Genomic DNA, 13,123 nt, shown 5'->3' with positions numbered 1-13,123 from the left:
AGAAAGTTAAGAAAAACAATAAGTTTCATTTATTGCGCTTAAGCTGCAAGTAAACAGAACCCATTAGATAAGTTCAAAATGAAGAATAAAACAAGGAAAAATTAAAGACATATGAAAAAGGGGGAAATAATAAGAAAAAAATAACAAACAACAGTTAAAAAAAAAGAATAAAAAAAGGATGAAATTTTATTTAAAAAACCGGGGGAAAAAAACAAGGGAAAAAACAGGGAAAAAAACACGGGGAAAAAAACACGGTTTTCCCCGGTTTTTTAAATAAAATTTCATCCTTTTTTTATTCTTTTTTTTTAAAACTGTTTGTTATTTTTTACTTATTATTTCCCCTTTTTCATATGTCTTTAATTTTTCTTTGTTTTACTCTTCATGCTCCTTTTGTTTACTTTATATCATTATGTTTTAAAAAACTTATTTTTAGAATTACAATTCTTAAAAAAAGATTAACTCAGCTCACAACAGTGTCATTCACCAACGAAAATAATGCTATTGATCACAGCCTACTCATCATTGTCAAGATTTAACACAAATCATTCGATTTTCCCTTTGATTTTGTACTTTTCTAAGTAACTTAGTTTATTTAATGTTAATTACTGTTTGTTTACTTAATTATGATACATCAAAACTCTTTTTAAAAAAAAGCGTTACTATAAACATGTGGTTTCAAACAGCTCTGAAAAGTATAATTAAGCGTTGTTATCTTCACATGCCTTCCAAGTTGATTTTGCTTGTGCTTTCATAAGAAAATGAATAAAAATTGACATATTCCCTACGAATTTGCACTTTTTCAAGTAACTTAGTTTATTTTATGCTAATTACTGTTTGTTTACTTAATTATGATACATCAAAACTCTTTTTAAAAAAAGCATTACTATAAACATGTGGTTTCAAACAGCTTTGAAAATTATAATTAAGCGTTGCTATCCTCACATGCCTTCCAAGTTGATTTTGCTTGTGCTTTCATAAGAAAATGAATAAAAATTGACAGTAAACTTCCAGTGAAACTCGTTTTTGATCAAATATAACAGCAATCTTGCAAACATCGACTTTTAAATAATTGTAAACACAGAATATTCAGTATAAAATTTGCAAAAATGCATAATGCTAATTCCCTCGCATTAATTGGTATATGGTATATAATATTGGTCATTAATGGGTATATCCCACTATGAAAATTATAGGCAACCGTCAAGTTAACCGTGAGGGTAAATGTATATTCCACTTTCTCCAAAAATTACTCAAAAATCCTTATGTGATATATAAATCACAGTTGCCCGAAATATCAGCAACTGCTTCTCTCCGTTTGAGAGAAAAATTGCCTATAAATTAGAGCAACTCACACTTGGTTTGCTTTTTATGACGTTTCAATTCTATTAATGACGTCAAATGTAAATAAAAATGGCGGCGACGTTGATGAAGAGGATGATCGGATGAAATTTTGTTAATGCATTAAATTAATTAAGTTAGTACGTAAAATTAAACAGATATCAATTCTAGAGCATTTGCTATTTACTTGTCTTCCCTTTACAAACGTCGTTGAGAAAATATAAGATAGCATCACATGAAAAAATAAAAATTAAAGCCAAAAGTTAAGATAAGTAACAAAAAATGGTAACCGTATAACGATCAACCATTTGGGCAATTAAGCAACCCTATCTGCAACTCCGAACTACGAAATTGCCTTTAGAGTTAAGGATAAAGTGGAGGTTACGTTTACGGTAGCTATTATTTTTCTCTCGTGTGATATCCATATCAAATCTTTGAATTCTAACATTGGTTGTTAAAGGTTGCCCGTGTATCCAGTATTTCTTATCCTCCAAGACCTTATCACAAACTCTTTTCGGGAGTTACAAGACAGTCAAGCAGATAAGCTAACAAACACAGGCAAAAACCTTAACCTTTCACATCAACTTATGTCACACCGAAATGTACCGATATTAAGTGATTTTCTACTTTTTTTTAAAAGAAATAATTACGAAGTAAAAGAAAAGTAAGGAAATAACAATATATTGAAAGCCTAACACTTAAAGGATGTAGTTAATACCTAAGTTCATATTTACGTTTTTGCATGAATTTGGATTGAGTTAACCATTTTCATGCACGGTGGGTTTCCTTAATACGTTGAATGTCCTGGGAGTCACCGATGACCGACACTGATTTTGTTCATTGCGCCACGGAGGTCACCGGTGACCAGCAAAGACAAGATTATTAGAAACACATAATTCGAGTGAATTTTTAATGCTTTTAATTTTTTTTATATTATTATCGCTACTAAAATAGTTTGAAGAAATTAATGCAATACATACTGAGAAAATCATTTTGGCCAGACGGGCAAGCCATTAAAAATGCACACTATTATGCATAAAATTGCCTAGTATTAACATATTTGAAAAAATTTTGCATATATATTAATTATATTGCATCTAATCTTTTTATTATATATAATTATTAATTCATTACAGATTATCATAATATTATTATTATAATAAAAAAAGTTCAACTATTATTTGTTTCAAATTTATTTAGTTTATAAACTGAAGTCATTTTTAAAAAACCATTTTCATAAAATTTCAAAGATAGCAAAAACTTAAAGCAGGAGGATATAAAATTTAATAATTATATCAAGCTGAAAAATGCATTTACATTATCCATAATCTTATAATTCCTTTTCGATTATAAAAGATAATTGAAATGCATATATAATATAGATAGAATTATAATAAGGTCCCAACTATTCAAAACGTGTTTTCTGAAAATAAATAAATAAATGTCTAGTACGTATCTGTAAATATATAATGCAGACTCTGCACGTCAAGAAAAAATTGGAAAGACAAGTCAAACAGACACTTTACTAAGTAAATATCTTCAAATATTTTAAAGAAGATAAAAATATAAAATCTAGCCTGCTTTATATCAAAGATCCTTAAAGGATATTTTTCCCATCAGAATTGACAGAAGGTTTGAGAAAGAAAGGAAATTAAAACGAGTTTCCTGTAGAGTTTTAATATAAGAGTTGGATTTTATTGAAGATTTTTTATTAAAAGATCAGATGATTTCATCCGAAATTGAATCGGAATATACACTGGTTATTATAAATTAAGGGAAAATTCCCCAAATGACCATTACTCAAAAAGTTACTTATAGAATTTAATGAAACTGGCACATAATAAAGTATAAAATAACATACAAGTTATTTACCAGTCCTATGATGTTACAGAAATAAACTTAGGTATGAAATGAATAAATCAGATGTACCAGTTCGGAATAACAAAGGTAAATCACCTCTAGTAGTAATGCAGCACACACAGCAATGTGAGATGTTTTTAATTATGCGAATTACCAGTTCAGTTGGAAGCGTGAGCCATTGCTCTTGTAAAGTAATTGCAAGCATGGCAGGAGTCTGGGGAGGAGGATTGAGAGCAGCTGCTCATCTTCCTAAAACATCTCAAACAAGTCTTGTCATTGAGCTAGCCTCTCCATGAGCGGAATTGTTTGTTGCTCTGAGATAATCATCCACGATGCATGCGAGTCCTGTGCTCTGTTGCGTTATTATCCTGTAGCACGAAATCATCTAATTTTGTACCAGAATAAAAGCAAACATAAACATCAAGAATGTCATCACTATACACGTGAGCATTCACTGTTCGACGTGGAAAGACATGAAGGCAAGTGTCCACCCAAAGTGATACCACCGCACACATAGGCACTGCCTCCTTGGTATGCATCTCTTTCCCGGATGCTTGATGGATGATATCGAGTTCCAGGTTTTCTCCAAATCAAACAACGCCTGCTATCGCTTGGAGGTTAAACCTGGACTCATTCCCTACAAGAACAGTCCGCCATTGGTCAGCCGTCCAGTCGACATGCTGCTGCTTCCACCTAAACCGCTCCCTTCAATGACACGACAATAGCAGTACTCAAATTGCTGGTCACCTAGCAAGCAAACCACTTTCGTAAGACCTTCTACGCACAGTAGACGTTGACACCAATCTTCCGATTGTTGCACTAAGAGTGGATCTGACTTCTATTTCTTCGTCCACATAACGACAAATATCGACAACTGGCGCTAGCATAGCATTTGACTGTCCTTAGCTGAACCATCTGGATGCTGAACCTGTGGTTGGAAATTGTTTCCAAAGTCTATGAACCACAGAAGAACTCACATTTAGCCATCGGGTTACTTTTACCTGACTTTGTCTTGCCTCTAGTCTTCCAATCGCAATTCTTTGCAATTCTCAATCTCAATCGCAGTTCTTCGGAGAAATGATACCAGAAGGTCATTGTTACAAATTGGTTATCTCAAATTTCTAATTTAAAAATAAATTAGAGATTCGCAAGCTTGCAAAATTCGCAGGCTTGCTATCAAACATACAATTTTATATTCATTTCATATGACGCCATTCCATTACATCGCTTACTAATTCACATATTGCAGTTTTACTTAGCAACTCTGATTTGACAACATATTCAATTTTCATTAAGATTGGCTTATGTTTGGGAAAGTTATCACTATTTTTTGTAATTTTTCCTTAATTTACAATAACTAGTATAGATAATAAATTTCAGTAAATTACTGTTTTGACATAGTGCTGTTTTTTTTATCAAAGTTGTTTAAAATCTACCGGTGTTTCATCGATTGACTATCCAATTTTACCCAGAATCCAATGTACTAGCTCAGCCAACAACAACTTGTTATTCAAGTTGATACATTGGACATAGCTCAAAATGCGTATGGCTGTTGGATTCCAAAAGAATTAACTAGTAAATAAAAAATAGTAATGCATAAATCACTTTTTTACATTCTTTTAATTTAAATCCTTATTCAATAGACTTCAGTTGCTTTAAGGGAGTTTTTTCGTCGACAAAGTGTTCATGAAATCTGTGGTGCACGATGAATAAAGATGAAGAAAATCAAGCAAATATTTTAATGGATTTGGTACGCGTTGTTTTCCTTTTCTCTAAAAGTATTTTAAGAATTAAAAATTCGGTTTCATTGCTTAACATTGAAAAGACTCATTTTGGGCTATGCCAAATTAATTTAACAGTTATGCCAAATATGTCAATTTGGGCTACGCCAAATTATACCTTTTCAGCTACGACCATTTTTTCAAACATTTACTTCGATCTACATTCAATTTTTAAAATCAGCATTTCCAGCTATGTCTAGTTCCTTAAACGCGCATTTTTGAGCAATGCCTAATTTTCAAAAGCACTGTTTGAGCACTTACTATTTTTTAAAATACGCATTTTGCATTGTGTGCAAAATAAACACATATTGTTGAATTGCTCCTTGATCAGTTATCACTATTATATATTTTAAAATTAATGAAAAATACATTATTTTTCTTTCCTTAAAGAACTTGTATCAAGTGCTCACTAAGTTTATTAATATTACATATAATAAAATGATGATAAGAAAACCTAATAAATTTCATTAATTACAAACTGCTTTTAAGTTTTTATAATTCTGTTTGATTATTTTCTTTAAAATTTTTTACTCTTGAATGCGAACTGCCCTTTGTTGCATGTTTCTAAATTTTTGTTGTTTGTTTTTGGAATTTATAACTTTTTATTGATTTAAATGAAAAATTGGTTTGCATGCAGGCCTTACTCTATGCTCCTTGAGACAAGTCTGCGAGTTAAATCTTTATATAAACTCAGTAATTATATTTTTTGCAGCATTTATGTGCAGCGATGACAAAACACACATTTCTTTGTTAAAAAATATTCATTTTCTGCATTTAAATACCATGCTTTATTTTTCTATGAAATTGAATTGTAAGTTTTCGTATAAAAGAAATTTATGGTACAAAGTACTGAATAGTATAAGGCATTGGATTTATTTTTTGAAGAATAAAATTTGCATCAGAAAGTTTCAATTTTTTTAGTGGTGCTCTATTTCAATTCGTCGTGTATAGTAAGCTTTTTTACACCTTATTAAAGTATGCGTAGTACAAAACATTAAATTTGTTATATGAGTTATGAAATTTATAGCAAAAAGCTTCCCATTTCACATATATCAAGTTTAAATGCGTAAAAAAAAAATTTTTTTTTTGCATTAAATTTGAAGTATCAAATTTATATCAAGAAATCTCACATTTAATAGCTCGAAATATGACATTTTTAGCACAAAATATTAAATTTATAGTGCAAAGCGTTTTCCATTCATTTCATCTCTAAGTGTCTTTCACGTCTTACTATTTAAATTAAAAATGCAATTTCATATTTTTCGTTTTAAGCCTAATGCTATTTTGTTTTAATACTTTAACAATAATTTTAAAGCATTATTAAAGCAATTTAAAAAGTAACAAATTGTTGAATTGTGTTACGAGAATTATTTGTTTTTATGCTCAACAAGGCAGAAATATCTTTTTCTTTGATTTTGGATTTTTAATTTTTTAGCGAAATATCTAAAAAATTCAATGTTCCCAGTAGAACACCAGAGTCAAGCATCACTAGCTGCTGTCAGTTAGCGGGTGGGTGACCACTTTGATCAACCTGCTTAGAGACTAAGTGTGCGCGGCATCTGTCCTCGTTAAATTGCTCTACCGTAACGTGCTCGACTTCACGCGCTGGTCGTCGAGCTGTCAAAGTAGAGGATTAAAATTGCGATGACATGCCTTCGGATCATCCTCTGACGGATGTTTCCCAGACCGTCACCAACAGCCCGACGTTAATAAAGTTCCTACCTACCTATAATTAACAATGCAGAAAATATCGTTTGCTTTCAATTGGTACTATTAGTTTTATAAGGAAAAATGCATTAAATGCAATTTTTTAGAGTTTATTTTATAAAACGAATAAACTTTTGTTTCAATGTTTCTAACAGCAATTTTAAAGCATTATGAAAACAATTTAAAAAGTGAAAGCAATATAAAATGCAGTTATAGGTTTCTCTCTATAAAACTAATAATATTTTGTTTTAATATTTTTAACAGCAATTTTAAAGCATTATAAAAACAATTCATAAAGGTAACAAACTGTACTCAATTGTTGAATTGTCTTATGAGAAGGATTTTTTTTTTCATTCTCTACAATGCAAAAATAACATTTGTTTTCAACTGGTACTGGTACTATTTAAGGAAAAATTTATAAAATGCAATTATGGGTTTTTCTCAATGAAAATAATAATATTTTGTTTTAATACTTTTAACGGCAATTTTAAAGCATTATAAAATCAATTTAAAAGGGTAACAAACTGTGCTCAAATGTTGAATTCTCTCATGAGAAGGACTTATTTTTATTCTCTACAAAGCAAAAATATCATTTGCTTCCTATCAGTTTTATAAGGAAAAATTTATAAAACGCAATTATGGATTTTTCTCTATAAAACTAATAATAATTTGTATTAATATTTCTAACGATGATTTTAAAGCATTATAAAAACAATTGAAAAGGGTAACAAACTGTACTCAATTGTTGAATTGTCTTATGACAAGGATTTATTTTTATTCTCTATAATGCAAAAATATCATTTGCTTTTAATCTGTCCTATTAGTTTCATAAGGAAAAATTTATAAAATTTAATTATGGGTTTTTCTCTATAAAAGTAATAATATTTTATTTTTATATTTCTAACAAAAATTTTAAGGCATTATAAAAAGGTAGCAAACTGAATATCACCGTTACAAGAATGATATATTCTTATGTCGAACAATACAGAAATACATTTTGTTTTGAATAGATTCCTCAACGGTAATCTTATTGCTTTTTTTTTCTTTTTCTTGTTCAGAAAGCCGAACTTCAGAGCTATGGAGAAAAAAATTCTTGATAGTATCATCGGTCCAGGAAGATATGATAGTAGGATTAGACCACTTGGACCAAACAATTCAACAAGTAAGAGATTCCATGTCTATCCTTTTCTCAATAAATTACTGGACATGATTTTAATATATTAGAAGTTAAAGTAATATCTTTCAAGGAATGGAAATATGAAAAAAGATACTGTTATGCAACTCAGGAAAATGTAACAATTTGTTTTATTTCTAAACTTGAGATGCAAATTTTTAAAAATGGTTGAAATTTCTAATATTATAAGGCATGATATAAAGAATATGAGTGTAATTAAATAATCATCAAAACTCAAGAATATTTAATGGCTTGTAAGTTACAGCTAAATAATGGCAGTGACTTATTATTCTATTTTCACTTTCTACACTGTGAAAATATAAATCCGTGAATTTCATGAATTTATATATTTAACAAACAATTAAGTATCAAACTTGACGATAAACGAAGAAAGATTTTCATTATTTTATGGATTGTATAGGTAGTTGCGGAATTTGAGCAATTCGGCTTACGTTCTTAATGAACAAAATTTCATACTGTTTAAAACTTTGTAGCAAGTCAGTTTTTGTCTATTTCAAATCTAGTTCGTCCCACAGTGAACTGATCGCTAAGACACGGTTCCCAGCAGATCACCGAAGTCAAGCATCACTGGCTATGGTCAGAGTGCGGGTGGGTGACCACTTTGATCAACCTGCTTAGGGACTAAATGAGCGCGGCATCTGTCCTCGTTAAATTGCTCTACCGTAACGTGCTCGACTTCACGCGCTGGTCGTCGAGCTGTCAAAGCAGAGGAGCTATCCCCTCTGCAGAGGATCAAAATTGTGATGGCGTGTCTTCGGATCATCCTCTAGGATGTTTCCCAGACCGTCGCCAATAGCCCATTGTGCAGCTCTAGTGCGACGTAAATGAACAACAACAACAACAAATTGTTATTTTTATTATTTTGTCGTTTCTAACGATACTTGAACAAGCCAAGCTTGCCTGTCATTGGGCATTTGTGAATTAAGTCAGAAAGGTACGCCTTTAGTTTGACAAAAGACTACCACAAGGTTGAAAGTACGTCTTAGCTCAGAACCGCATTGATAGAGGGCAGTACCACTTATCCGTGAGGACATTTCCTCAATTCAGACTCAGATCTGAAAAGGAAAGAAATATTCTCCAGATCTCTATAGTCATGGTACTGCCTAGCAATCAACCACGGGACTTCAATTCTTCAGATTTTACGAGCACGTATGTCGCACGTACTCTGTAGTCTCAGCTGATTTGAGGATCAAACTCCGGTTCCTTCGGAATGAAGCCCGTTCACTGGACTACCACGGCCCCTCATTATTCTTATAATGCATAGTTAGGCTGCAGATAGTAACTGCAAATTAGGTTCTTCTTTTGAATGAAAACCAATTAAAAACCACTCCTTCCCCTGAATTAAAATAAATGTTAGAATGAATATTGATTTACATTTAACATGTAATTATTTAAAGCGTTATATTTTAGTTAAGTACACTCTATAACAAACAAATCGACGCACCAAGAAGGAGTTGTCCGATTGAAACGAAAATTGATGGATAGGAAGACAATGTACAGAATAGTAAATGATTAAAATTTCAGAACAATTGAATAATTTATTGCAGAGCTACTATAGCAAGCTCAATAAGGTGTTGACCCGCCTCTAGCCTGGATACAGGTTGCCACACGGCGTGGCATAGACTGATAAAGCTCCCGGATAGTCTCTTGCGGTATTTCCTGCCAAATTCGATCCAATTGTCGAACGAGGTCATCAACATTCCGTGCCAGATGCAACCGCCTTCCCATCATATCCCAGACATGCTCGATGGGAGAGAGATTTGGTGATCTGGCAGGCCAAGGAAGACTTTGGCAAGATTGCAGACAGTTCATAGCAACACGTGCCGTATGTGGTCTGGCATTGTCCTGCTGAAAAACCAGCCCAGGGCGCTGCAAAAGGAACGGTAGCAAAACAGGTCTTAGGATGTCGTCGACGTACCGCTGCGCAGTAAGTATACCTTTAATGACGACCAAAGGGGTCCGGCTGTCAAAGGAAATGCCACCCCAGACCATAATGCCTTGTTGAGAGCCGGTGTGGCGTGCAATAGTGAAGGCAGGATCCCCCCTCTGCCCTGTGCGTCTCCAAACACGTCTTCGATGATCGTCAGGACACAGTTGGAAGCGGGATTCGTCGCTGAAGACTATATGTCCCCAGTCGGCATCATTACAGCCTGATCGAGCGTCGATTTCGCGCGTTTTAGTGCGTTCTTGCTGCATCGATTTTTTTGTTATAGAGTGTATATTCAACATAAATTATTTTTCATTTTAAGGTATCCGACTGGGTGCGATACATTTTCAAAAAAAAGGCCTTCATTTAAAGTTAAGTTTTATTTTTGGTAAGCAGAAGACTTAAAATTGCAAATTTAATATAAACTTTAAAAATTTATTAAATATTTTTTCCAAATCGAGGCAAATTCGAGTTCAAAAATTACAAGTTCCTTATGACACGCTAACAGCTCTACAACAAATTGTAATGCATAAATATCAAAATTAACTTTTCTTCTTAGTTTAATAATATGATTACCTGTGTTTTGAACTAAAATCTTCAAAGCATTTCAAATATACTATGAGAAAGAACTAAATATACTGTCCAATATTCATTTTTCAAGGAAAAATTCTAAACAGTCTTAATTAAAATACGATAAAAATAAGAAATTCATTTTTAGACCTTGGCTTTCAGTTACAAACATAGCTAACATTATGAGAAACCCATATACAAAGTTTCAAAGAGTTATAAAATTAATTTTGATTGTAATGTGCCTTAGCGTAAAGAGAGTTTTCTCAAAATTAACGTTTTTCTGACAATGCATTTAAAGCATGTAATTGCTATTATCTTTCGTTTATCAGCATGCGAAGAATTTCTTCGATTCCAAAGATCGAAAATCAAAAGTTTAGAGAAATATAGAAAGCTTATAAACAGAAAAATAAGCAATAAAAATAAAATATGACATTTTCATTGAAATTTCCTACTTTCAACCAGTCCGATGCAGTAAGATATCACGATATTTAGTGATAAAAAGCATTATTTGACAAACCCATTAGAAAATTATGATTATAGGCTGTTGTAACCCAGGCTATTCTTCCTTATTAGCTTTACTGTAAATATGATACCATGTAAGCGATAGCTTCATTTTAATTTTTTTTTTCAAATGGTGTCACAAAGTTATTTAAATTTATGGTAAGATTTGTTTCTATCGTATCTGAGTATACTGTAAAATATTCCGAAAAAAAATTACCGTAAAAAGGTGATGTAAAGGTGTGTTTTTTACAGTAAAATTCACTTTAACTGGAACATGCTACTGAACAAAAAAAAACTGGTAAACCGTAGTTTTTTCAGCAAATCCCTAAAATCACTAAATCACTCTAATCAAATAAATCCTACTCTAAAAATTACGTAATATTATTTTACGGTAAAAAGGAAATTTACGGATGACGAACCCAGAATACCGGTATCGTAGTTTGAACCGGAATTTGTTACTGTGTATATTTATTTTTTACTTAAAACTGTCAACACAGTGCCTTTATTGTAATGTATAATCTTTATGAAACATACTAGAATAAAATTTAAACACTCCAACCAAAAACTTAATTATCAATTAAATAAAGAAAATATATAATTCTTCAGATACGAGAGTTTCTTTTTCAATATTTTTAGCCAAATAATTATTCACCAACAAAACGCCACTTGTAAGATTAAAATTTTCATCAATACCTTTTAAACATGCATAAAAATAAGAAGCGCATGAAGTTTCTAAGCAGAGACGTCCTAGTGTAAGTCAAATTTTGAATTATGACTCTTTAATTGAACTGTTGAAATTTTTCGAGAACCACCGGTTGCCAGGGAAGGTGGTTCTATTCACTAAAATCGATTTGGCCTTTTCATGCAACACTTCCCATCTGTCACTTTCTCCAACAAAGATTAAAAAGGAAAAATTTATTACTTTGAGTCCCAATCTGAAATTGAGGATTTAAATAAATTGAAATTATGTTTGCATAAACGTTTGCTACATTTTAAGTGTCTGGGGAATTTAATTTTCTGTTATTGAAAAATAACGACTTTTTTTTTTAGTTGGAGAAATAAATGGGAAATCATCATAATTGATATGTTAGTGAATTTTTAGAAAACCAGTTTTACAAACTTTTTTTCATTCCTTTAAATATTTGAACACCATTTGGAATTAGTTGTTAAACTAATGTTTAAAAATTTGCTGCAATTTATTCTCATTGCTTTTGTTTTTTAAATTATGCATCTAAAGCGTGTTTATTTACGAACATAGGAGAAAAAAAATTATTTAATGAATGTAACCAAAAGTATCTATTAAAGCCGCGGAAATCATTCGAAAAGGCCTAAAAAGGAATTTATCATTTCAAGAAATTATACCCAAAAGAGGATTATAACGCTTTAAAAACTTAACAATTAACTATTTCTCGTTCCATAATTATCGATTTTAAAAACTATTTACGAATTTATGCAAGATATTTATTAAAAAAACTTGAAATTTTATTTTGTTCCTATCTACAAGAAATATTCTCCAGATCTCTATAGTCATGGTACTGCCTAGCAATCAACCACGGGACTTCAATTCTTCAGATTTTACGAGCACGTATGTCGCACGTACTCTGTAGTCTCAGCTGATTTGAGGATCAAACTCCGGTTCCTTCGGAATGAAGCCCGTTCACTGGACTACCACGGCCCCTCATTATTCTTATAATGCATAGTTAGGCTGCAGATAGTAACTGCAAAGTATGTTCTTCTTTTGAATGAAAACCAATTAAAAACCACTCCTTCCCCTGAATTAAAATAAATGTTAGAATGAATATTGATTTACATTTAACATGTAATTATTTAAAGCGTTATATTTTAGTTAAGTACACTCTATAACAAACAAATCGACGCACCAAGAAGGAGTTGTCCGATTGAAACGAAAATTGATGGATAGGAAGACAATGTACAGAATAGTAAATGATTAAAATTTCAGAACAATTGAATAATTTATTGCAGAGCTACTATAGCAAGCTCAATAAGGTGTTGACCCCCTTCTAGCCTGGATACAAGCTGCCACACGGCGTGGCATAGACTGATAAAGTTCCCGGATGGTCTCTTGTGATATTTCCTGCCAAATTCGATCCAATTGTCGAACGAGGTCATCAACATTCCGTGCCAGATGCAATCGCCTTCCCATCATATCCCAGACATGCTCGATGGGAGATAGATCTGGTGATCTGGCAGGCCAAGGAAGAGTTTGACAAGCTTGCAGACAGT

General features: G+C 32.0%; 1 protein-coding gene across 1 annotated transcript in view; it reads left to right on the top strand.

Annotated features, from left to right (window-relative positions):
* LOC107449790 (glutamate-gated chloride channel-like) overlaps positions 1 to 13,123 on the top strand; it is a 429,932-nt gene that overhangs the window by 306,910 nt on the left and 109,899 nt on the right. The window contains exon 6 of the mRNA XM_043042909.2: positions 7,745 to 7,848. Within this exon, the coding sequence (XP_042898843.1) occupies positions 7,745 to 7,848 (104 nt within the window). The remainder of the gene's footprint in view (positions 1 to 7,744; positions 7,849 to 13,123) is intronic.

The sequence above is a fragment of the Parasteatoda tepidariorum genome, chromosome 9 (assembly GCF_043381705.1).
Source record: "Parasteatoda tepidariorum isolate YZ-2023 chromosome 9, CAS_Ptep_4.0, whole genome shotgun sequence".
NCBI classification, from domain to species: Eukaryota; Metazoa; Arthropoda; class Arachnida; order Araneae; family Theridiidae; genus Parasteatoda; species Parasteatoda tepidariorum.
Note: the sequence above shows the minus strand (reverse complement) of the source record. Positions and strands in the feature narration are given on the sequence as shown.